General features: G+C 34.3%; 1 protein-coding gene across 2 annotated transcripts in view; it reads right to left on the bottom strand.

Moving 5' to 3' along the window:
* The window catches only part of LOC114328120 (uncharacterized), a 259,872-nt gene that overhangs the window by 162,991 nt on the left and 68,954 nt on the right, over window positions 1–27,927 (bottom strand). For both annotated transcript variants that reach the window (XM_028276894.2, XM_028276895.2), the window contains exon 4: window positions 16,909–17,129. In XM_028276894.2, coding sequence (XP_028132695.1) covers window positions 16,909–17,129 — 221 coding nt within the window. The remainder of the gene's footprint in view (window positions 1–16,908; window positions 17,130–27,927) is intronic.

Here is a 27,927-nt window from a genome sequence, read left to right as displayed (position 1 = left end):
GGTATGAATGAAATTGTGCAATCTGAGAATACTGAAAGTGTAGAAAGTGCGAGTGAAAATCGAGAAGTGAATAGAGAAGAAAGAAATAGTGATAGTGTTGAAGAATTTAGGCGTTACCCTACGCGTTTTAGAAATAAACCAAAATTGTATAATGATTTTGTTTTAGGGTCTAATGTTTAGCTTATCTACTTTTCATATTGAGGGAGAGTGTTAGAATATACAATATAAAAAGTAGCTATTGCTCTATGGTTGCCACTTTATGTATTTGACAGTATTGATAATTGAAGTAATGTAATGTCAAGAAAATATAATGTCAGTTATACAAGTTATGTTCAAGAAAAATGTTTTTCTATTGTCCTGTAATTAAGAATAAATTCTTAATCGTTGATGGTCATTTAGTTAGCTAGTTAGCTCACCTAACTCATTTTATAACAGAAATGGCTTGAACGAGTCACTTATCACGAGTGTGCAAATTTAGAAACACCAAATCTTAACCAATCTTTGTGTTACAGGTTACAGAAAAACAAAAAAGTACAAGATATTCAGAAAAACAAAGCCGACTTTTTTTATTGTTTGAGATTTTTGGTACCTCTAATAATTTTTTAGGTATTTTGAAAAAAAAAATTTAAAAATTAAAATTTTTAAAAATTTTACTTTAAAACCAATTCTTTTTTAAAAATAAGCACGTTGAATCGATGAAACTTACATATCATATAATCACAACATAAATAAAGCAACTTGTGAAGCGGTAACGATTAATTTCATTTGAGTTGTTAATTAGGGGGTGATTTTCCCGATTTTGTTGCCAAAACAAAAGGGACCAACTGCATTTTGAGCGTAACTTGTTTACATTCGATGCTGGAATTTTTTTATAAAAACAGAAATAGAGCTTTTCAAACTATTTAAAAAAGTTGTAACGAGTTTTCTCCAAAAAGTTCTTCAACTTTTTGGTTATTTCACGTTGAAATATTGTATTTGGAATTTGGCGAATTTGGCGAATATGAACCTATTTTTCTTTATGTTGTTCTAGCTATTTCCTTGTGGCATTTTTATAATTAACTATTTAGGTGGAAAATAAGGCACAAAAATTGACAAAAAATAATTGTACGAACGTTTCGACGCCCAAATCGGGTGTCGTTGTCAAAATACAAAATACTACTAAATTAAACAAAAATTTTGTTGCTTAGTAAAAAATTATTCTAATAATTTATTTAATCTGACTCATTTATATCGGCAATTCAGACATATATTATACATTTTAAAGTAGAAGATTTTAAAATGATATTGCCAATATTTATGACTTGCGTTCCTAGGGCGACTTTACTGAAAGATAGTTCATTCGATTACATTTTTTTTAATGTTGTAATATTTACAATCTGTCCTTAACTAAGAACAATAGGTAAATTCTTTGACAAAAATTGAAAATTTTACCTGTAGAGGGAGATCCAGTGATCACCCTCTTTACATAAATTAAATTAAAACAAGTTAAAAATAAGTTTAGTTATCACAGATTATTCGAATCTTCTTGCTAGGTCCACTACTTTGAATCTCTTCAGGCGTCGTACATCATTGTGGTCATCAGTGAGGTTGATGGCTAACTAGTTTGGATGAGATTCTAGTCTCTTGGAATATTTTTTGTAATATTCTGTTATTACTGTTTTTATGGATTGCACATTGAGGTCTTGCTCTATCACATAGTTTGGCACCTACCAAGGGGCATTCAGCATTGTTCTAAGGACTTTGTTCTGGAATCTCTGCAGTATTTCTAGGTTAGTTTGACTGGCTGTCCCCCAAAGTTGGATACCATAGGTCCACACTGGTTTTAATATAGTTTTATATATCAGCAGTTTGTTTTCAAGCGATAGTTGAGATTTACGACCGATGATCCAGTACATTTCTCGGAATTTTATTCCTAGTTGTTTTCTTTTTGTAAAAATGTGCTTTTGCCAAGTTAATCTCCTATCAAGATGGATTCCTAGGTACTTGACAGTATCGGTTTGTGGGAGTTGCGTTTCATTTAGTGTTACAGATGGACATGTTTGTCTTTTCATGGTGAAGGTTACATGGATGGATTTACTCTCATTCGCCTTTATCTTCCATTTTTTTAAAACATCTTTGTATATTATTAAAATCTTTCTGAAGGGTTCTGGATGCTGTATTTGGATCATGGTGAGAGGCTAGTACAGCAGTGTCATCAGCAAAAGTTGCACACGTTGTTCTGTTACTTGTGGGTAGGTCAGCAGTGTAGAGCAAGTACACTATCGGTCCCAAGACACTTCCTTGTGGTACTCCGGCTTTTATTGGTCTTAGGCTTGTGTATTCATTATCCTGCTTGACTTGGAAATGTCGGTTGAAAATATAGCTTTTTAGGATTTGATAAAAAGGATGAGGAAAGTTTTTCTTTAGTTTAAAGAGCATACCAGCATGCCATACCTTGTCGAAGGCCTGACCAATGTCCAGGAATGCAGCAAAACAATACCTTTTATTTTCTAGACCACTTCTGATGTATTTTACCAGTCTATGTACCTGTTCTATCGTTCCGTGTTATGTTCTGAACCCAAATTGGTGTTGAGGAATTAGTTTCCTTTCTTCTATAACTGGGGATAATTGTTTAAGGAGAAGTTTTTCCAAGATTTTTGATAGAACAGGTAGCAGGCTTATTGGTCTGTATGAAGTCACTTGAGTTTTATTTTTCCCTGGCTTAGGTTTGAGAATAATTTGAGCAACTTTCCATTGTTCTGGGTAGTAACCTAGCCTAAATATTGCATTAAATACTTGCGTTATCATTTTCAGACCTTTGCATGTCAATTGCTGCAGTACTTTCCCGTTGATCGGGTCATACCCTGGAGCTTATTTTGGACTGATATCATGCTGGATAATATTTCTAACTTCTTTAGTGGTGATTTTTTGTATAGGTAAGTCTATCTGGTAGGGCGAATTCGATTACATGAAATCGAATAAACTGTCTTCCAGTAAAGTCGTCCCAGGAACGCAACTCATAAATATTGGCAATATCATTTTAAAGTCTTCTACTTTAAAATGTATAATATATGTCTGAATTGCCGATATAAATGAGTCAGATTAAATAAATTATTAGAAGAATTTTTTACTAAGCAACAACATTTTTGTTTAATTTAGTAGTATTTTGTATTTTGACAACGACACCTAATTTGGGCGTCGAAACTTTAATAAAATTATTTTTTTTAATTTAATTGTGGCTTGTTTAATATCTAAATAGTTAACTATTTTTCGTTAGCTAGAACTCTGCTTCTACTAGGTATAGAGACTTTACGCCTACACCATTTTTTTCACTTTTTTAGAGGCTATATTTTTGTAAAGAATGTTTTTTTCGATAAAATACTTACTTTTTAAATTATTTGCGAAAAATTGTCTAAAAACGTGTTTGTTTAATGAACATATTTTTTAAGAAATGGACATATTCACTCGAAAAGTATTGACTTAGTGAAAAAACTGTACCTATAGAATAAAAGTTGCTTAGAATTAGTCATTTTAGCGAATTCCGGACCTAATTTGAATGTATGGTTTTCACCCCCCGAGAAGGGGTGAAACTCACCCCCAGGGCAAAAGTACACATCGGCATAATATCACTTTTTTTCTTTGACATGTTAGCTGTGCTTATGCCAAATTTCATGTCAATCCAAACGGGTCTTTAAAATTTACAGCAAAAACCGTCAAAGAATGTACTATATCGTCATTATTGATACAAGGTTTACATATATGTTATACTTTAGATACATATGCTAAAGTGATTCTAACACAAAAGTAGACTCCTATGGAAAATATCCATTATGTGCTGCTTTTCAACAGATCCCGCCTGGACTACTACCCTAGATAGTAATTGAAAATAAAACGTAAACTAAAACTTACTTAATTAAAGTTTATTTCTGATCTCGTAATCAAACACTAACTAAGCGATCTCAAGGGATTTCTCAACGTTAATAAAGCACTAACACAAGCTCCTTGTTTGTTGTAAAGTTGAGACCGGAATAATTAATCCTTTGCATGCATTTGCCGTGTTGAATCAATGAGTATCGTTCTTAGAAGCGATAGTAACAGACTAGAAATGCGATTGTCTAAATCAAATAAGGAATATCCAGAGTTTTTGGTATTTAAGGTATTTTTTTTTGTTTGTTTAATTTTATTCGGAGCATTGCCATAAACAAGAAGTATAAATCAAATATTTTATTTATATGGGATTAAGTCACAATTGGTTGTAATAAAAATTACATTTTACATTTGTTTTCGGCTTTTCGCTTTGAAATCCGGAAATCGTTCTGAAGAAAGAATTATTGTAAATAGAAATTGTCGTGTCGGTTTTATCGTAACAGAATTTAACGATAGACGTATACCTATATAATAACATAGACTGAGCCTACCCTCCGCGCTTCCTGTAGACAAGATTAGTCCGTTCTTTAACGGTAAAATATTGCAAAACCTCTAAATTTTAAAGAACCGCTTGGATTGACATGAAATTTGGCATACACATAGCTAACAAGTCAAAGAAAAAAAGTGATATTGTGCCGATATGTGCTTTTGCCCTTAGGGTGGTTTTCACCCCCTCTTGGGGGTGAAAAAATATTCGTCCAAAGAAAGTCAGGAAATGGATAAACTGGCTAATTTTAAGTAACTTTTGTTCTATAGAGTTTTTTCACTAAGTCAATACTTTTCGAGTTATTTGGCAGTGAATATGTTAATTTTTTCAACAAAATAAACACGATTTTAGACGGTTTTTCGAAAATAACTCAAATAGTAAGTATTTTGTCGAAAAAACATTCTCAGCAAAAATATAGCCTGTAAAAAATTTTAAAAAAAGTGGTGTATATATCACGTCCCTACACCTAGTAGAAGCAGAGTTATAGCTAATGAAAAATAGGTTCATATTCGTCAAATTCCAAATGGAATACTTTAACGTGAAATAACCAAAAATGAAGCACATTTCGGGGAAAACTCATTACAACTTATTTAAAGTGTTTAAAAAAAGCTTCATTTTTGTTTTATAAAAAAAATTTCTAGCATCAAAATTAAACAAGTTACGTTCTAAATAAAGTTAGTCCCTTTTGGTTTTGGTAAAAAAATCGATAAAATGACCCCCTAATTAGTATCTTAAATGAACTTAATCGTTACGACTTCACAAGTTTATTGACTTATGTATATATTGTTTATATGATCTGTAAGTTTCATCGGTTCAAAGTCCGTATTATTGAAAGGGCTGTAGTTAAAAGGGGTTGAACGAGTCACTGATCACGAATGTATGCAAATTTAGAAACACCAAATCTTAATCAATTTTTGTCTAACAGAAAAACAAAAAAATACATGATATTCAGAAAAGCAAATCTGACTTTTTTTGTTTTTCGAGATTTTTGGTATCTCTAACAATTTTTAAGGTATTTTGAAGAAAAGCATATTTTTCAAAATTTAAGTTTTTAAAAATTTTACTTTGAAACCAATTTTTTTCAAAAATAAGCACTTTGAATCGATGAAACTTACAGATCATATAAACACAACATAAGTAAAATAATTTGTGGAGCGGTAACGATTAATTTAATTTAAGTTGCTAATTAGGGGGTGGTCTTCCCGATTTTTTTTTGCAAAAACAAAAGGGACCAACTTTATTTTGAGCGTAAGTTACTTAAATTTAATGCTAGAAACTTTTTGTAAAAGCAGAAATAAAGCTTTTTTTAAACACTTTAAAAAAGTTATAATAGACTTTTCCCAAAAAGTGCTTAATTTTTTTGGATATTTCACGTCGAAATATTCTATATGAAATTAGGTGAATATGAATCTATTTTTCATTGGCTATAACTCTGGTTCTACGAGATCCAGAGACCTATCGCGTACAAATTTTTTTTACTTTTTTATAGGCTGTATTTTTGCTAAGAACCTTTTTTTCGACAAAATACTTACTTTTTGAGTTATTTGCGAAAAACCGTCTAAAAATGTGGTTATTTTGTTGAAAAATGAACATATTCACTTGCAAATAACTCGAAAAGTGTTGACTTGGCGAAAAAGCTCTATAGAACAAAAGTTACTTAAAATTAGTCAGTTTACCCATTTCCGGACTTATTTTGGACATATATTTTTTCACCCCCAAGAGGGGGTGAAAGTCACCCCAGGTCAAAAGCACACATCGGCACAATATCACTTTTTTTCTTTGACATGTAAGCTATGCGTATACCAAATTTCATGTCAATCCAAGCGGTTCTTTAAAATTTAGACCAAAAACCGTGAAAGAATGGACTAGATCTCTTGAACAGGTTTGCAGTATCTCTTTCTAGCACATTGTATCGAGAAACAAATTACCCGCGGTTTGGGCACGGAAGGGGAGGACTACTGTCGCAGCTTTACTATGCGTAAGAGTAAAACGGCACTGAGCCAAAAAAAAAGATGGTGTCGTCACTTCACTCAACATCAACATGACACTCTGTTTATGTTAATATAGGCTGATATAGGTTTGTTCCAACCCGTCACATTACAGTTCTCGAATGGGTACGCGTATGCACAATAACGTATAAGTATGCGCAGTAAAACATTTTTTGTTACTGCGCATACTCGTAACAATTCCGAGAACGATAATATGACACAAACCTTAACAAACCTTAAACAAAAACTTACCCTAAACAAAAACCTTAGGTTGGAACAAACCTTAAATCTATCCGCTGTGAGCTCGTAGGTAGAGGAGATATTTAAAAGTTCGTGAGTGCCAGTAGTGACAGATTGGTGAACTTCGGCTGGAAATTCGATATAAATGTCAAAGTGATTAATTTAAAACATTGAAATTAAAAACATTAATAGGAAAAAATATTAGTTGGCCAAAGCTGTGGCATATATTTTTACCTTAAATATACTTTTAAATATTAAAATTTGGTTTTTTTACATTTCATAATATAATTAATCTATTAATCTAAGCGCCATCTACACGATAATTGTCAAAGTATCAGAGGTAGGAAAGAGGGAAACTAATATTGGCCAATCAATACGTCAAAATAATAGGCAAAGTATTTCAAAAAATAATCTAATTACCTACTTCTTTACATTGTAAATATTACACGATAAGAATTAAATAATAAATTTTAAACAAGTATTTGCTATTATTCGCAATACTTTTCTCATTAAATTTCCAGCAAAAGTTGCACTCGTAATCCGCTAGTTGGCGATACCAGCGAAGCTCACAGCGTATATGTAAGTCTATGAGTCTAAACCTGTCCATGTTTATTATTTGACAGTTGACTTATTTGGTCTGAATATTTGTAGGTAAATAGCCATGTTTTGAGTTAAAATTCTAAGGGTGATGTTTTACCCTCCGTATTGATATCAAATTCGATTCTCTGATCGAGACTGAACATTCTCGCTCTGTCACAAGCGGAGAAATAGAACGCTCTGAAAAACTTTTCTCCTAGAAAAGCCTCAGGATTCAACTGCATCTACCCCGAATTCATATCTATCTACTTAATTGCGGGAAATTCACGAAAACCTGGCTAGCACATTTCTTCACAAATATCATTCAGACCGTCAGAAATCCATGGAAATTTAAATATTTCAAAGTTATAGCAACACCAAAAGCCGGTCAACCAGCTGACCACCCAAAAACTATCGACCAATTGCTCCATTATCTATAATGTATAAACTACTTGAAATACTAATTTTTATCAGAATAAGCCCAATACTCTCCAAAGCTATTCCAATCGAACAAGCAGGTTGAAATCTTAACCTCAACGTGCTGGTTGAAAACGTCACAGTTGACAGTTTTTAATTTTTGCTAAAAAAACCTCATCAAACCTAATTTAGTTTGAAAACAGTTGTTAATTCTTGTTAATTTTTTATTTATCGTTGATAAGAAGTCGAGGTCCGCTGGGATGAACAGCCTCGGCTTCTTTTCGCAGTGAATATCTGTTGTGAATTTTGTTGTGTTTGACATTTGATTTTTTGGAAGAAAACTTAAAATAGACAAATTTGTGATTATCGTTCGAGGTGAACGGACGACTTTTGAAACTCATCCAAAGGGTAAGGGCCAAAACTATCTATATTTCCCTGTTAATTTCTAATTTGCATCGACTGGCATAGATTTTAAATTCGTCAATCTGCCGCATAAGATGGAGGAAGAAGTTCCTCCCGATCCTCCTCCACCACCTGACCCTCCTAATAAAATCAACCAACATGAATGTCAATCTCAACCTCCAATTATTCAGAAAAGTCTTAAAGGAAAAAACAAATACTATATTCGGAGACCGACATAGGTCCTTATGAAGTATTTGTCCAGGGTCAGGATAAAAATATTGGAGATTACCACGTGTTAAGTATAGCTAAATCTATTTCTGTTTTAAAAATTAAAGACATCACGAAAATCAGTAGAAAAGGTAAAAACAGGATAGGGGTATTATTTGCCACTAGAAAAGCAGCCAACGATTTCGTTGTGAGGAAAGATTGGGAAGCCCTAGGGTATGACGTGTTCATTCCATTTCATCAGATTTCTTGTAGGGGTATAGTAAGGGGAGTTAATAAAAGATTCACAGAGGAAGAAATAAAGGAGGCATCAGAAACCAACTTGGCTTTATGTAAGATATTAAGTGTAAAGCGAATGAACCGGAGAGTACAAGTGGATTCAAAGGTTGAATTTGTCTCCACGGGAACTATTAGCATAACTTTTTCAGGAAAATTTATTCCTAAAGAAATTTCCATATATCAACTACCAATGAGGGTCACACCATTCATCAGCCCTGTTGTTCAATGTGGAAATTGCTTACTTTATGGCCATTCTACGAACCAATGTAGAGGAAAAAAGAAATGTGCTAGATGCGGAACTTCTCATGAGGATTCTTCATCTAATACGTGTACAAAATAATGCATTTTCTGCAAATCTTCTGACCATGAATCAAGTAGTCGTAATTGTAGACATAGAGTCAGACAAAAAGATATTAAGGATCTAATGTCCTTTTCTAATCTATCTTTTTATGAGGCAAGTCAGCAGGTTCCTAGGATCCATAATATTTCATCTTTAAACATAAACGATTTCCCCCCTTACATAGCGATCAGAATAATTCTAATGGCATCTTACCACAGGAGAGGAGGTCTGCAGCCTCAGCTCAATATTCAAAACCTTTTAGTCAAGTCACTCAATTTCCACCAAAAAGAAGAAGACATTCAATACAAGAAAATACAGGTTATGATAAAATCTCCCACCAAAGACTACTTATTAATCCATCAGGTAGAAGAATAAATGAGCCCTCGACTTCAAAATTCAATCCTGCTCACTCTGATTCTCAAATCACTAACTCACAATCTTTATCCCAACTTCATTTGGATTTCAATCAGGCCATGTCTATGCTGAACCAATCTCACAGGGAGCTCGTCATGACCTTTATTGGGGGCTTAATAAACTCAAAATCATACTCCATTCCTTACAATCTGGCAGATCTAAAGACTAGCATAAACAAAAGTGTATCACCTTTCAATACAAATGTAAACCAGGGTCGGAGGGGAATAGAGGATCTCGAGCCTGAGGATTCGAGATCTTTTGACTCCTTGGTCTAGCAAACATACTCTTTATAATGAATCCTAACACTCCGATAACTATTATTCAGTGGAATATACGTTCGTATAACACTAATTCTGACAATCTAAAAATCCTTATAAAAAACCTTAACCCAGATATAATCCTTATTAGCGAATCTTGGCTCTCAAACCAACATGTTATAAGATGTAGAGGGTATCAAATAATCAGAAAAGATCGAGAGGATGGCTATGGCGGATTAATTACTCTTATCAAAAACAATATTGATTATAGGGAAATTCAAATTGCCAATCCAGGCTTCAATCATGATGTCCAATTCCAACTCACATTTCTCCCTAACTTTAATTTGAATATTCTTAATATATACTGTCCACAAGACAACTCTATCTCCAAATCCAACTGGTTTTCCCTTGTTAAATTACTTAATAAGCCATTTTTAATCATGGGTGATCTAAATTGTAATCATAAGGCATGGGGTAGTTCTAGAGACAGTCACAATGGTAGGATTATTTTTGATTCTTTGGAGGAACTTGAGCTAGTATTTCTCAATGATGGGTCCCCAACTAGACTGGTGGCCCCAGGAGGCAGTAAGTCGGTAGTAGATCTAACAATGGCATCAGTCGATGTGGCAGCCAGTGTGGGCAAGTGGTCCACTATTTCAGATACTGGAACTAGTGACCACTTCCCCATAATATGTCAGATAGGTGTATGTCCTCAATCTCCCCCGCATTCATGTAAAAGAAGAAATCTAAAGAAAGCTGATTGGTCTACTTATCATAACAATTTAAACAGCATTTTCTTAGCTTCTCCCAGGGAAGATTACTAATTTTTTACTAACTCCATATCATCGGTAGCTGATGAAACAATACCTTGGCTTCACCCTCCTAATAATTCCAAATACCACATTCCATGGTGGGATGACTCATGTGCTGAAGTCGTCTCTGCGAGAGTGTCTGCCTTAAAAAAATTTAAAAATATCCCCTCAATGGAAAACTATATCGAGGCTAAAAAGAATATAGCCAAATCAAGAAAATTCCTAAAATCAAAACGTAAAAATAGTTTCAGACTATTTTGCAGTAAATTAAATAGAAACACTCCTCTAAAAGTTGTGTGGGAGAAAATTAATAAGGTATCGGCTTCGAAACCTTCAATATATACACAATTGCCCTCTACTCCTATATCCCAGGAAATTCTATGTTGCTTAACCCCCCTTTCCGCTGTCAATAAAGTATTGGTTAGATCTCCTTAAGCCCTAGAACCGCCATTTGCTCTCGACGAGTATCAGAACTCCTTCTCAATTAAATCTGACTCGGCTCCTGGTTTGGATCAGATTTCCTACTCAATGTTAAAAAATCTTCCCGTTGTTGGATCTTTGTTATTAATTCAACTTTTCAATGAAAGTCTTAGAACGGGTATAGTTCCTGTTCAGTGGAAACAATCAGTAATTTTACCTATAATCAAACAAGATAAAGATTGTAATAATCCGTTAAACTTTAGACCAATAGCTCTTTCTTCATGTGTAGGCAAAAAGCTCGAAACTCTTATAAAGAATAGAATAGAGTGGATTGTGGAACATAATAAGATTTTTAATCCACTACAACTAGGATTTAGAAGGGGTAGAGGTTGTACGGAATGCCTTACATACCTCACCTCAACAATTCAAATAGGCTTCGCTCAAAATCAATACACTATTGGCATATTTCTAGATATCTCTTCTGCTTATGATAATGTCAATATATCACTCTTGTATTCCAAATTATTAAAGTATAACATTCCAACCCAACTGGCTAATTTGATTTTCTGCCTTCTAAATGATAGAGAGCTATTTGTCAAAGACAAACTGGGACAAACCCATGGCCCAAGAAAATCAAGTCTGGGACTACCCCAAGGTTCCCCATTAAGCCCTATCCTCTTCAACCTATATTGTCTTTCCCTGTATAATTTAATCCCCTCTTCATGCAAACTAATTCAGTATGCAGACGATTTGGTTCTTCTGATTAGAGGGAGTGATATTAATGAATTGGTAATTAATGTAAATAAATTATTGATTCAGATGGAATCATGGTTGCTAGACCACAATTTAAATCTGTCTAAGAACAAATCTTCTGCAATATTATTTACAAAAGGAAACACGAAAATCTCTCCCCCTAACGTAATATTTTGTAACCAGAATATTGGTTGGGTGGATTCAGTCAAATACCTGGGGGTAAATATTCAAAAAAACTTAAAGTGGAATTCATATGTAAACTCAATAGAACTAAAAGTAAATCGTGGCCTGAATGTGATGAGAGCTCTTTGTGGGACTTATTGGGGAAGTGATCCAAAAACCTTACAAATTGTACACAATGGTCTGATTCAGAGCCATCTGGACTATGGCTGCCAGGTAATTTTCGATTGTCCAACTTCCTTAATTAAAAGATTGGAGAAACTAAAATACAAAAGTATTCGAATTATAACTGGATGCATGAAATCTACCCCAATTCATGCTCTCTTAAGTGAAAGTGGTCAGATCTCGCTTAAATCTAGATGGGAATGGCTTAACTCTAAATTTATATTAAAAAATTTAATGTTAATTGGCAACCCAATTATTTCCGCTCTCGACCTGTTAGACTTGGCAATTCAAAGGAACCAAAATCATTGGAAAAACAGAAGTATTCCATTTCTAGTGCTTTTAAAAAACAAATTTAAAAGTACTTATCCCAACTTATATTTAAGTGACTTATACCCATGCCATAACTTTGAACTAGACCATCAATTATCAACAATTCCAATCATAAATATCCAATCTAATCGTTCAGATGAACTTGCCTCAGTTCAACTCCAAAAAATAATTCTAAATAAACCTAGTCACACCAAATTCTTCACGGACGGCTCAGTTGATGATGAAGGATCAGCAGGCTTTGGTGTCTTTAGCCGAGAGATCAACTATTCTTATACCAGTAAACTACCTAAGTATACCCAAATATGTACGGCTGAGATTGTCGCAATTAATCATGCCCTCCAAATTATTTTGAAAAATGGGATTAAACAAGCAATTATCTGCTCGGACTCTAAAAGTGCCTTACAGAAAATAGGTAGATCAACCTATTCTATGGAAACAGAACATTCATCGTTCATGACCAAGAGAGGCATCATTGAAGCGAAAGAAAATAACGTTAATATTAGTCTGGCATGGATTCCAGGACACTCGAATATTAAAGGGAACATGGTGGCTGATAAACTAGCTAATATAGGTAGAACCTTAAATGTAGCTGCTGGTATCACTCTTCACTATTCCAACTTTCTACCAGACATCAAGCATTCCATCTGGAATCGGTGGAAGCAAGAATGGCAGGGGAAAAATCGAAATAATTCATTTTACTCTAAAATTGTAGGTCAGATAGATAAACTCCCCTGGTACCACAATTTTGCATACCAAGACAGAAGACATATAACCACCATTATTAGAATGAGGACAGGTCATTGTGCTACTCCAGTTCACCTATTCAGGATAGGAGTAAAAGATGACCCATATTGTGACTGTGGCCGAGTTCGGTCCTTAAATCATCTGATTTTTGAGTGCCCTATAAATATGTCACCCAATTTTGACCTATATAAAGAATTAGCCAAGACAAATATCCCTACTCCCATTAAAATTTGCCTACTTATGTCCAACCTTAATCCACGTAGGATTAACCTGATCCTTAAATTCCTTAACTTAGCCAAACTTAATTTATAAATTAATCAATTCCCAAATTTGAATTAAAAAAATTAAGAAGATAAAGATATAAAAAGATATTGGACCTCCAAATGATAAAAGTCTTAACCCTTATGGTATAATATTGCCTTTCCTGTAGGGACTGTCTGGCCCTATACGAAGATGTTCCTGCTAATATATATTTAAAAAAATTGAGGCTTTAACATATATATTTGGAAATATTCGACTGCCCAGAGCAAGACAAGAGTATTTCCCTGGTGGAAGCTGGGCGAATTATCCCGAGGGATATAACCCAATAAAGGAAGAAGAAGAAGAAGAAGAACAAGCAGGTTATAGACCAAATCGAGGTTGCACCCATCAGGTCTTATCTCTCTGTACTTACATAGAAGCCGGTTTTCAAAGAAAACTAGATAGTTCTGCTGCTTTTATAGATCTGCCAGCAGCTTTATTTCAGACACAGTCTGGCGAGAAGGGATGATTTATCAACCCTTACGCACTATTCCTTGCGAATTCCCTGTCAGATTAATAGAAAATCTTCTTACCGGCAAGGTATTTCAAATAATTAGATATGGGATCAGAAATAAGCACCCTTATAAAACTTAAAATGTTTGCCACAAGGCTCGGTACTCGCACCACTACTTTTTAGCCTTTATATCGTAGACATGCTGACAACCACAACAAAGTTTGACATGTCGATGACTGGGCTTTATTAACACAAGGGCAATCCAGAACCTGAAAAGATTCTGACAGAAGACCTAGAAGTTAAGGAAAGCTACTTTCAAAAATGGAGACTTAGACTCAATGCCTCTAAAACCAAAGTAACCTGCCTCCATCTGAACAACAATTAGGCTTCAAAAATACTTAAAGTTCACTTTGATAATACACGACTTGACCACAATAAACACCCAAAATACCCAAATTAATAAGCTTTAGAAAACATTTAAGTACAGTTGCCGAGAAGCTAAAATCCAAAAATACCATAATTCAGAAGATCTGCGGCATAACATGGGATGGCATCAACACTCGGTCATCAGGTCTTCAGGCTTAACCCTTGTTTATTCTGTAGCTGAATATTGCCCACCAATATGGATCAAAATTGCTCACGTTCAAAAGATTAATGTCCAGCTATAACACCACGAGAATGATTGCTGGTGTAGATTTGTTTACACCATTGGCCATTGGCCCATTAACCCATTAGGTACCATTGCTGCGAGCGACGTTACGCTACCAGACCTTCGCAGGCTCAATATTCTCGCCCAAGAATATAAAAAGATTGTTAACAACATGGTGCTGTCTGTGTTAACAACACAGACATAACACATAATAGAAGATGCAATTTACAATCAGATAAAAAGGAAAACAATTGTAGGTAAAGAGGAAACAGAAAAATATTAAAGGTTGCACAAAAATAACAGCGAGAAATACGAAAAGTGGTAGAAGTTAAAAGAAAGTTGTTTATTCATCTTTCTTATATTCATCTGTCTTACGTAATGTTGGCATTTTTATATATGTAGTATAATTAATAAATAATTTCTATTTTGTGATTACTTCTAAGGTTTTATGGTGAAATATACACAGGGCCCCCGCAAGGTTGAGCGGCGCCCGCGTGCGGGACATATTTTAGCGCCCTTTAAATCCACTACATACAGTGCGCTGGAATAAGTGTTACCCCTCCTTAATAACCTATTTATTTCTAGCACATACGCAAAACACTCGGACAGGTCGATTTCTAAAATAATCAAAGTATATTATAACATCAATGTTTCGAACTTTACGCGATCCCTCTTCAGATGATAGGCAAAACTTTGATTTTTCTAAATAGGAAAGTACATCATGTGATAGCTCATTTAAAATTGTTTGAAATACTGATTACAAAAATGTATAATACTTTAATCCTTTTTAAGAGCGTAGGCGCAAAATTTCGATCGAATTGTTTTTAAACGTTACCACTGTCACCTGAAGAGGGACCGCGTAAAGTTCGAAACATTGATGCTATAATATACTATGATAATTTTAAAGATCGACCTGTCCGAGCGTTTTGCTTATATGCTAAAAATTAATAAGTTATCAAGTAACACTTATTCCAGCGCACTGTATATACAGTTATGAAAAAAAATCTATATTTTTTAATTTTTTACTTGTAATAAAACAACAGAAATTGCAAGAACTCAAATTTTACTTTTCTTGTAACTAATTTGCTAATGATGGCAAAAAGAAACAAATAAAACATTCATATGTTAATTAAATCTAGAAATCGGTACCTTAAATCTAAATCGAATTAAATGAGCCAGGGGTGTCATTTCAAATTTTGATTGGGGGGGGGGGACAAGCAGTAGAAGAAGGATGAAATTTTTACTGTAGGTATACATCACATACAGTACCAGTACAGAGGTACTGTACTGTTTTACTTTACAAATTGATACTGTAGTTATTTTGTTCCATTAGTAATGAATCATTAGTATATATTATAAAGTTTATGTTCCTAATTATTACAAATAAATTATTATAGTCATTTTGTAAATTCCAATATTATAGAGAGGGGGCAAATGCCCCTCCTGACTCTATCAAATGACGCCCCTGAAATGGGTATTTTTCTAGATATGACTGTAGCAAATTCTTTTATAATATGTATCTTTAAAGTTAATTTTATTGATTAGTTTTTGCTTTATAACTAATATTGCCAAACTAGATAATCTTTTCTCTGCCATAGTAGACCTCAAATAATTTTTAATTAAAATTTTGAAAATGATCTCTCACCAGAAGCAACAGACACAGGTAAAGTGAGGAGGATTCTGAATGAAATACTGATATTTGGTAAAGATGAAGTTAAATATTTTCAAATATATATTGAAGATTATGAAGAGGATTTGATGCGTCGTGCAATGAAAATAATTTTAAAGCTTTTATCTCACTAAATAAAGCAGTTTCACCAATATCCGCCTCTGTTCTGACTGGATCAGTTAGCATTTGTTGAAGATCAAGACAGTTTTAGTTTTTATACAAAACAAGACAGTTTTTAGACAAAATATCTGTCTATATTTAGTACACTTAATGTACTAAAAAACCAATAACCTCATATCAAATCTACTATTTAACGAAATTAGTACCTACTTGATCAATTATTATTCTAACACTGTCTACTTTCTATGTAAAAGGTAAAAGGTATCATAATCTGCTATATCTGTAAGATTCTCACAAATTTTAATTATACGAAATTTGAAGGACTTGATAGCTTCTATCCTACTCGACCATCTTGTTTCACTTAGGGGTTTTAGATTTAACTGAGGAACATCTAGTTTATAATATTTCATCTTTTATGGAGGAATAGAAACATAGTAAAAAGTAAACAATACAATAGTAGTAATTAGTAATTATTAACACCAAATATAGAATACTTAAAATATTATTTATTTTTTCAGTAATACCACAATATTTGATTTTTGAGACTTCTCTTCTAGGTGTTCATGAAAAAATTAAAATTAAAATTGAAAAAATGATTATCCCATTTAAAATAAATATTTCTTATTTACCAAACCGTCGGTTTTGCGCCCTTTGGGGGTTGCGCCCGCGTGCGTCGCACGCGTTGCACGCCCGGTTACGGTGGCCCTGAATATACAGAATGTATGTATAATACACGAATTATAAATTTTATGCTTCTCAAAAATAAAGTCTTTCTACTTACATTAGCGTCATATCTGACTTGAAGTAGAGGTTGTATAGGCACATTATTGACATGTACAACAGGAAGAGCTGTAGCTGTGGTTATGGAAGATTCCGGGCATCCTAATTCTGGACCTTCGTCACTTCCATCGGCGCATTGGGGGATTCCATCACAGGCGTTGTAGATAGCGATACACTCTCGGGTTGAACGACATTCAAATTGAAAACGAGTACATTTTGGATCTGAAATAAAGCAATAAAAATAATCACGCATATTTTGAATCCTTTTTATTTATAACTTATATCATAAATAACATTAAACAAAGCTATCAACGAGTGTATGCAATCACTGCAGATGTTCTGTAAAAGTATAGCTGGTTTCAAATGCAGTGGCCAGAATTTATCGGAACAGTAATACTAACCCAACTAAGCAGTGCAACAAAAGAGGCGATAACCTAATCCAACTTTACCCCAAGAGGAAAATATTTAACAGATAGTTCAACCTAGTCTTGAAACGCTTTTATAGATCTTCCGAAGTCACACAAGATTCAAAGGATGGGAAATAACTGCTCGTTGACCTTTCTAGTCATGTCAAATTAAGATGCTCCTTGCGAAGCGTTTTATTATTCAAAAGATTCTGGACGAGATTTTACTAGATATCATGGGAGTGAGTGAAACAATATGCCAAATACAGGGAATTTCATAGCAAACGGATATGCCGTTTATTTTTCTGGAAACCAAGACCATATGCATCAGAACGGAGTATTAATAATTATGAAACAGCATATTAGTGTGTATGTCACTAAGTTCATCCCAATGCAGACTGAGTAGTTTTTATACAGCTGAATACTAAACCTGTAAATATAAATATAATCCAAATTTATGCACCCATTGCTGACGCAGATGAGCAGAAAATTGAAGAAATCTACCATCAAAGCATTATCATCAGGGCTTTTCATTCTGGGTGGAATGTTTGCCGCTCTTACTTAGAGCTCTCTGATTCGCTTATTGCGGTGAATCACTCCACATTCCACTTGTATGTTGTCAAAGTGTTGTATGACTTGGCTTTCGTTACAATTTGCTTCCACTCAATTCGATATGTGCATAGTTTCCTCCAATTTTTCACTTCCAGAATTTTGATATCTCTCATGACCTGGTCCTCCCATCTCTCTCTGGGTCTTCCCCTTGGTCTTTCAGTTTCTGGTTTCCATCTGGTGATCTTCTTAATCAGTAAGTCGTTTTTCCTTCTCTCTAGGTGTCCCAGCCATCTCAACCCAACCATCAAATAGAAGTGATAAAAACAACAAAGAAACACAAAACAGTAAAATTATGGGAGACTTTAACGCTAAAGTTGGACAGAAGATAACGCAAAACATCACAGGAAACGTTGGCTTGGGACTTGAAAGAGACAAATCAAAGAGGTGAGCGAATAATCAAATTCTGCCAAGAAAATGACTTCATTATGACAAATACCTGGTTTCAACTTCCGAGAAGTCATCTTTACACGTGGAAATCCCCCTAAGATGGACCGATCTCGAAACAATATTAAAGATGTAAAAACCCACCCCGGTGCCGATATAAACTCAAACCATAATTTACTCTGCTCCAAAATATAAATTAAATCAAAGAAAACCCCCTCTGTGGCTCAGTGGTAAGAGCGCCTACCTTTGGATCGAAAGGTCCGAGTGGTCGTGAGATCGAATCTCACCAGGATTAGAAATTTTTCGTTTATTATAAATTAATAAATGAAAATAGTTTATGTCCTTGTGGGATCGGTACTCACCGGAGGGACCGTAGACGTTCGCGTACAATTAGCGTCTCTTTGCAAAGGCAATATGGCGTCGACTTTGAAAAGTAACAAGACACTTACTCAACACACACACTACACATGACACTAAGTACCTAATATAAGTACCGGATACAATTCCTATAGCGTATATACTCTAAGAATAAACTATTAAATTACGTGTATTTCGATTATTGAGCTACAACCCCTTCGCAAGAAAACCACCCTATCTTCCCGGCTTAAGAGAAAGTTGTACTTCAAATGCATTAAATTAATTATTTGGCGACTACATATCATTTAATAATTTATAAGGTTCCAAATTACGCGCATTTAAATCAGCAAATTGCCATTTATTTTGTATAGTGCAGTCACTGAAAGTAAAAATCAACGATTACCTTCAATTTCGGTGAACCTTCATCGATTTTTACGAAAATTGGTCAGTGGTTAGAGGATACCTCAAGAAACAAAGGTGACATGGTACCACCTTGCGCCTTTACCCTGAGGGTGGATACCGCCCCTTCTCGGGGGTGAAAATTATTTTATAAAAAATAACTACACAAATCTTTAAAAGAACAAATTATAAGCAAAATTTATTTTATAAAGTTATTAAAATAAGTCAATACTTATTAAGTTATTAAAGATCAAAAATTTTAATTATTCGTGAAAAAAATGTATGTTTTGAAGCGGTTTTTCGTAAATCACTGAAAAACTGTAAGTTTTTACAAAAAAGTTAATAGTAGTTTAATTCGTATAGCTTATATTCTAAGAATAAACTCTTAAATCACGCGCCTTTCGATTATAGAGCTACAACCCCTTCGCAAGAAAACCATCCCATATTCCCGGCTTAAGAGAGAGTTGTACTTAAAATAATTTAAATTAATTATTTGGCGACTACATATCGTTTAATAATTTATGAGATTGCAAAATATACGCATCTCAATTATTGAATTGCCATTTTCTTTCTATAGTGCAGTCACTGAAAGTAAAAATCAACTATGACCTTCGATTTCGGTAAATCTCCATTCATTTTCACGAATTAACAATAACAATTTGAGATTTTAACCTGGGGTATATGTCACCCCTTCTCGGGGGTGAAAATTACTTTATTAAAAATAACCCCACAAATCGAGAGAGGGACAAATTGTAAGCAAAATTTGTTATATAATGTGATTAAAATAAATCAATACTTTTTGAGTTATTAAAGATCAAATATTTTAATTTTTGTGAAAGAAAATGCCTTTAAAGCGATTTTTCATAAATAACTCAAAAACTGTAAGTTTTTACAAAAAAGTGTTTATCACTAAAATTGAAGCTAATAAAAAATATAATAAATTGCTTACTTGAAAAACCCTTTAATGTTAAGTTAAAGTTAGTTAATGGTAATTAAATGTATATTTTTTTCTGTGACTCTTCAAATCTAAGGATTCAAGCTTAAATAACGGGAAAGAGATGCATTTTATAACACTTAGGTACTAAATATTTGTCAAAGTACTTAGAAATACCTATCAAAAATGAGCTCTAGAAAAAGTTAATAGCATCAAAATCCGCTCACCAATTTTCGTGAAAATGAATGGAGATTTACCGAAATCGAAGGTCATAGTTGATTTTTACCTTCAGTGACTGCACTATAGAAAGAAAATGGCAATTCAATAATTGAGATGCGTATATTTAGCGAGCTTATAAATTATTAAACGATATATAGTCGCCGTATAATTAATTTAAATTATTTTAAGTACAACTCTCTCTTAAGCCGGGAATATGGGATGGTTTTCTTGCGAAGGGGTTGTAGCTCAATAATCGAAAGGCGCGTGATTTAAGAGTTTATTCTTAGAATATAAGCTATACGAATAAAACTACTATTAACTTTTTTGTAAAAACTTACAGTGTTTCAGTGATTTACGAAAAACCGCTTCAAAGCATGCATTTTTTTCACGAATAATTAAAATTTTTGATCTTTAATAACTTAATAAGTATTGACTTATTTTAATAACTTTATAAAATAAATTTTGCTTATAATTTGTTCTTTTAAAGATTTGTGTAGTTATTTTTTATAAAATAATTTTCACCCCCGAGAAGGGGCGGTATCCACCCTCAGGGTAAAGGCGCAAGGTGGTACCATGTCACCTTTGTTTCTTGAGGTATCCTCTAACCACTGACCAATTTTCGTAAAAATCGATGAAGGTTCACCGAAATTGAAGGTAATCGTTGATTTTTACTTTCAGTGACTGCACTATACAAAATAAATGGCAATTTGCTGATTTAAATGCGCGTAATTTGGAACCTTATAAATTATTAAATGATATGTAGTCGCCAAATAATTAATTTAATGCATTTGAAGTACAACTTTCTCTTAAGCCGGGAAGATAGGGTGGTTTTCTTGCGAAGGGGTTGTAGCTCAATAATCGAAATACACGTAATTTAATAGTTTATTCTTAGAGTATATACGCTATAGGAATTATATCCGCAATACGATATATTTTAAGTTTTCTCAGCATTTTTTTCGTAAGTTAAATCAATTAAAGGGTTGTTTGGGGGTGAAGGGGATGAGCTCAAAAATCGAAACTATATAATTTCAAGAGCTCATAAATAGCTCGTAATTCTGCCGCAAAAACCGATTCAATATTCCTATTTTTAAGTAGTGGGGGGGCTGACTCAGCCCCCCACTAAAGTATCAAATTCCTGCTCAGTGGAACGAGCTCAAAATTTTTAGTTTGCGGAATATGAGAGCTCATAAATCAGGGCTATTTGTTTTTTGATTTTTGTAAGTGGGGGGGCCAGCTCAACACGGGTCGAAAATAGAACCATCAACGAAGGTTTTGACATCATATAAACTCAATTTTAGAGGAAGTACTAGAGTATTTGAAAAAACCAACAACATATGCAAAAAATGACTGGAGAGCACAGAGGAAATCATAGACCTGATGTAAGTGCGACGGAAACATAAGAATACAAATATTAACAAATACCTGAAATCGAGAACTTATGTAAAGAAATAGAAGTCCTCCAAAAAAACACGACAGTTTCAACCTTCACAAAAAACTTGAATATACCATCGGAGTTATAAAACTGAAAAATGCTCACGTACTTAAAAACGCAGACGGAAAAATATCTGATCACGAACAATAGTCCAACCAATGGGAGAGATACATCAGTGACTTTTTTTACTGATGCTTATCGAGAAAATGCTACACATAAACTTAATACCTACGACAACCAGTTATCCAGAGGTCCCAGTATACTGATGATAATAATAATAGTCTCCCGTTTTATACCGCTGACATGGCCCCCGCTACCATATGTGCCAAGTGTGCTATGCACACGGGCGCCATCCTTTAGGGGCGCCAAAACCCAGGATCAAAAATTGAAAAAAAAATTGCAAAAAAAATTTATTTTAATACAAAAGTTGAGAAATTAAATAGGATCAGGTATAAATGCACACGAAACATATTTAACTTAGGTGACAGCGATCTTTTAAAACGTTGTTTTGTTCTTGAAGAATGACTGACAGATCAGGATATTAAGGATATCGAATCAAATCATTATTTGTTTAATGAAATTAAAGCGTTTAAGTTATTTGATTACTTTGAAAACAATTTAATCTCCACCCTTTCAAACGTAAGCCGTAAGCATTTCTTTCTTAAGAATTCTTTTGACATTGCCTATATCTGTAGCTTTTGGCTAGATCTTTTTCTGGAAGTTAACTTTACCATTCTACCAGTCAACTAACCATTAAAAATCATTAAAAATCATTTAAGGGCAATACTTAAAGAAAGATTGCCTGGGCTAACAAAATTATCAATTGAACAAGAAATTTTTGATAATATAAATTTTAGTGATTTAATTAACAACAGCAAAGTCTCGGAAAATATTGCTATTACAATAGCTATTTTTTATTTTAATATTGTACCTATACCCCAGTAAATGAACGTGAAATACGGCGATACCGTGTAATTTTCCTGGTCACCACAGAATTGCAAGAAAATTTGAATTAGGTTCTACTTCCCTTCACTTAAAGTGAAGGAGAGTGAAAGATACCCCTTCTCGGGGGTGAAAAAATATAGGTCTAAAATAAGTCCGGAAATGGACTGACTTATTCTAAGTAAATTTTGTTCTATAGAGTTTTCCAACTAAATCAATACTTTTTGAGTTATTTGCCAGTGAAAATGTTTATTTTTCTACAAAAAAAACACGTTTTTAGATGGATTTTCCCAAATTACTCAAAAACTATTTTATCGAGAAAAATATTATTATCAAAAATGTAGCGTATAAAAAAACAAAAAATTGTATATTCATGAAGTCTATAGACCTAGTAAAAGCAAAATTGAAGCTCATGAAAAACACGTTCTTATTCGTACCTATTTTCCAAATCTAATATTTCAACGTGAAATAACCAAAAAATGAAGCACTTTTAGGGGAAAACTCATTAAAAGTTATTATGACTTCTAAAGTTCAGTTTTTTGCCTTATTTCAAGAACCTACCTGAAATACCTACCTACCTTCAAAAAAATAAATAAATAAACATGAACCAAAATGCCATAAGGGGCGCCAAAATCCTTTTTTGCTCACAGGCGCCAGTAGTCCTTACGGGGGCCCTTACCGCTGACGCGGCTTTGGGATTATAGTAGGGTAGTCTGCTATATCTAGGGCCTACGGTATACAAGGAAGGTAACAGGGCCAGTGCTACGCTTCAACGGCCTATTATTACCCCTGGTTTTACCCCAGATACTCATTTTATTCAGGCTGAGTCGACCTGGGGCTTATAGACATTTTTAAAAATGTCTAGTTGTTCTTGCCGGCGCTAGGATTTGAACCTTGGCCTACCAGCACTCGAGGCAAGCATACTACCGCCTGCGCTACGCCGGCCCAGTATACTGAAATCAGTAAAAAAAGCAATCCAGCAAGCCAAAGATCAAATCCCTGCTGAGCTATTTAAACTTTTTGATGAGGAAAACATTACTTGCTTAACCACTATATTTAATAACATTATATATATATATATATATATATATATAGAACGTGCGAGGGCAGGAGTTGCCCTAATGGTTCACAGAAATGAGCATAAAAATATCACTAGATGGAAAAATATTTCGGAAAGACTCCTTAGAATAGATATGAGTAAAAACGAGAAGACAACAATTATTGTTGGGTATGGACCATCGGAAAATGAAGCCAAGGAACTCAAAGATAGCTTCTGGGAACAATTGCAGGACGAAATGGACCAAATAAATCATAAGGTCATAATAGTAGGCGATTTTAATGGGCGAGTGGGGTCAAGCAATGAATATGACTACCCTATAGGACCATATGGAGAAATGGTCAGAAATAATAATGGACAAAGAGTCATCGAGTTTTGCATCATGAATGATATGCAAGTTAGTAACACATTTTTTCAACACAAGGAGATTCATAAATACACACGAGTGTTGGATTCGCGGAACGAAAAGTCCGTTATTGACCTAGTATTAGTACAGAACAGATACAAAAATGAAATAGCGGACGTGCGTGTTAAAAGAGGCTATGAGATCAGCTCGGATCATTTTCTCGTTGAAACTAAAGTAAAGACAAGGAGAGAACAGGCATTTAATATTAAAAATGAAGAAAATCGCTACGAACAACCAAGTATTAAAGTATACAAACTTCAGTCTGAAAATATTAGGAAAGAATACTGTCGTAAATTAAATGAAGAAATACAAAAAACAAATTGGAAAAATGAGGAGGATATAGAAATACTATGGAACATTTTTAAGGAGCTGGTGTACGCAACTGGGAGTAAAGTATGTGGGGTAACGAAAGGAAGATATCTGAAAGGTACAGCTTGGTGGAATAATGACATAAAATTGGAAGTTTCGAAGAAGAAAAAATTGTGGAAAAAGTATATAAGCAATAAAAGTGAAAGTAATTATCAAGAATATAAGGAACAGAGAATACTGGTTAAAAATAAAATTAAAGAAGCTAAGAATCGACAATGGGAAGAATTTGGAAATAAAATGGAAAGTGATAGTAAGGGGAATGCGAAGTTGCTTTATAGGACTTTAAAAAATCTAAGACAAAAAAAATCAAACGGATTAACAGGTTTAGAGGACAAAGATGGTAACATATTATTAAAAAATGAAGAGATTACCGAAAGATGGCGAGAACATTTTATGGAGTTATTAATGGGAGACAACAACGAAATAGAGAATGACAGGGAGGAGTACAATTTAAATGAACAACAAGATGATGATGACATAACATACGAAGAATACAGGGAAGCAATTTTAAAATTAAAAAATGGCAAGGCTGCAGGACACGATAATATTAAGGCTGAGCTAATTAAATATATGGAAGGAGAAGGATTACAATTACTATGGAAGATCATAAGGAGCTGTTGGCGTACCGGATGCATACCTAGAGATTGGACGCTTGCAACTATTCTACCATTACACAAAAAAGGCGATAAACATAAGTGTTCTAACTATAGAGGAATATCATTGTTGGTAGTTGCTAGTAAAATCTACGAAATAATACTAGAGAAAAAGCTGCGAGAAAAGATCGAGGCCACACTGGATGACAGCCAATGCGGCTTTAGGCCAGGGCGAGGTACAACCGATCTCATATTCACGGTGAGACAGTTATCAGAAAAAGCCCTAGAGCATAACAGTAAGTTGTATCTCTGTTTTGTGGACTTGGAAAAAGCATTTGATCGGGCGCCACGTAACAAGATCTGGGAAATATTAAACCGTAGAAATGTGAAACCGAAGTTAATCCAAGCAATAAAGAGTATATATAAATGTACACGTAATAATGTAAGAACGAACAATTGCTCATCTCTTGAATTCTACACAAGGACAGGTGTAAGACAAGGTGGTGTTCTGAGTCCTTTGTTATTTATCACTCTAATGGACGAAATTGCAAAAGAATGCAGGGGTAAGGTAAAAAGAACTAGGGTTGGGGTGTATAAACTTCGACAAGTTTGCGTGTCAGAGTTGATATATGCCGATGACCTGGTTATTGTGGCAAAATCAGAAAAAGACTTGCAAGTAAATGTGAATGTTTGGAATGAAGCCTTTAAGAAATTTGGGATGAGAATAAATATTGAAAAAACAGAAGCTTTAGTAATATCGAAAACAGAAGAAAATATAAATGTTAAGTTGAATAATGAGACCATTACACAAGTTGAGGACTTCAAGTATCTAGGATCAACAATGAATGGGCAAGGAAATATAGAACCAGAAATAAACAGCAGGGTAATGAGTGCAACAAAATTATACTATGCACTAAATAAAAGTTTTATTAGGAAGAAAGAAGTAAGCCTGAAAACAAAAATGAAAGTATTTCAAACCGTATACGAGCCGGTGCTACTCTACGGTAGTGAAACGTGGACAGTGAACGACAACATCCGTAGTAAAATCCAAGCATGCGAAATGCGATATTTACGTGCGGTATCCGGGGTGACCAGACGTGATCGTATAAGAAATGAAGACATACGTGAAAGGTGCGGTGTTGGAAGGACCTTAGACATACTTGAAACGAAACAGTTATCGTGGTTCGGACATATGGCGAGAATGAGTGAAGGTAGAACTGTAAAGAGGGTATGGAAAGCGGCATCTGACAACAAACGAAGAAGAGGCAGGCCAGCAAGAACGTGGAATGCAAATATTGGAAAGGCTTGCGGAAAAAGAAATATTGGGTGGAGAGAAGCAGAAAGACTAGCTACCGACCGAAAGGCATGGAGACGTCTCATTTCTCCACTTACCTCGACACCGTAAGGTACAAGAGGACGGCTTAAGTAAGTAAGTAAGTATATATATATATATATATATATATATATATATATATATATATATACAGGCTATACACTCCGTGCGGAGTTGGAGCCACTCTTATTGAGCTCATTGACTCATTTATTGCGGTGAGTCACTCCACATTCTTTCTTCTCTCAAGTTAACTAGTCTAATCTAGGGTTCCTCTTTGCGTCCTGTGTTATTTTCCTCCATATATCCCGGTCCTGTATTTTCTGTCTCCATCTTGGCACTTCCAATCTTTTTATGTCCTCCAATACCTGGTCTTCCCACCTGCTTTTTGGTCTTCCTTTCGCCGTTGTTATATTTGGGTTCCACATTGTAACTTTTCTTACATCTTTTTCTTCTCCCATTCTTCTTAAGTGTCCATACCACCGTAGTCGCTGGGTTTTTATAGCTTTCACTATGTCCTCACCTCCTAGTATGTCTCTTATTTCTAAATTCAAGAGCCTTTCATGATCTCCGTGCACTGTTTTCTTTGGTCCATAAATTCTTCTTACCATTGTTCTTTCAAATATTTTTAACATTTCTTCTTCCCTCTTTGTTAGGCTCATGGTTTCTGCCCCATATATCACCACTGTTCGAATTGCTGTTCTGTATACTCGGATTTTCGTAACCCTGCTGATTTTTTTGTTTTTTAAAATACTTTTGTACTTATAATATGCTCTATGACCCGCTTGTATTCTGTTGGTAATTTCTATGTTTCTTTCATTTTTGTTGTTAATTGTGACTCCTAAATATTGAAAATTACTGACTATTTCAAAATTATAATTCCCGATTTTTATATTTCTTTCCTCTGTATCTTTGTTTTTCCTCTCTATTTTCATGTATTTAGTTTTCTCTTCATTTATTGTTAAGCCTCTTTTCACCGCTTCCTTTTCAATTTGTCTGGTTATGTCATCTAAGGTTCTTTTGTCTCTCGCCAGCACCGCTAGGTCATCAGCATATGCTACTATCTGGACTGAATTGTTGGTGATCGTCCCATTGAGTTTGCACGTCTTAATTATGGCGTCTAAAGTTATGTTAAAGAGCGTAGTTGACAGCCCATCTCCTTGTCTTACTCCTGCATTGTATTCGAATTTTTCTGTTGTTCCTTCCTGCGTTAATACGGATGCCTTTGATTCTTTCATCGTCATTCCCACGAGTCTTATCATCTTTCCAGGCACTTCTATATTCCTCATATCGTTTACTACTTCTGGCCTCTTAATACTGTCAAATGCTTGCTTGAAGTCAATAAAGAGGATATTCAGCCACATGTCATATTCATAGAATTTCTCGACTGTCTGAGTCACTATGTGTATGGCATCTACGGTAGATCTTCCTTTCCTAAAACCATTTTGATAATCCCCTATTTTTATATCTGTACGCTCCATCAATCGTTTATTTATCATTGTGGTCAAGATCTTGTAAACCACATTTAGAAGAGTAATGCCTCTGTAGTTTTCACAAACTTTTGGGTTTCCTTTTTTAAATA

The sequence above is a fragment of the Diabrotica virgifera genome, chromosome 4 (assembly GCF_917563875.1).
Source record: "Diabrotica virgifera virgifera chromosome 4, PGI_DIABVI_V3a".
In the NCBI taxonomy this organism is placed as follows: Eukaryota; Metazoa; Arthropoda; class Insecta; order Coleoptera; family Chrysomelidae; genus Diabrotica; species Diabrotica virgifera.
The sequence above is the reverse complement of the archived record's forward strand: the minus strand, read 5'-3'. Positions and strand labels throughout refer to the sequence as shown.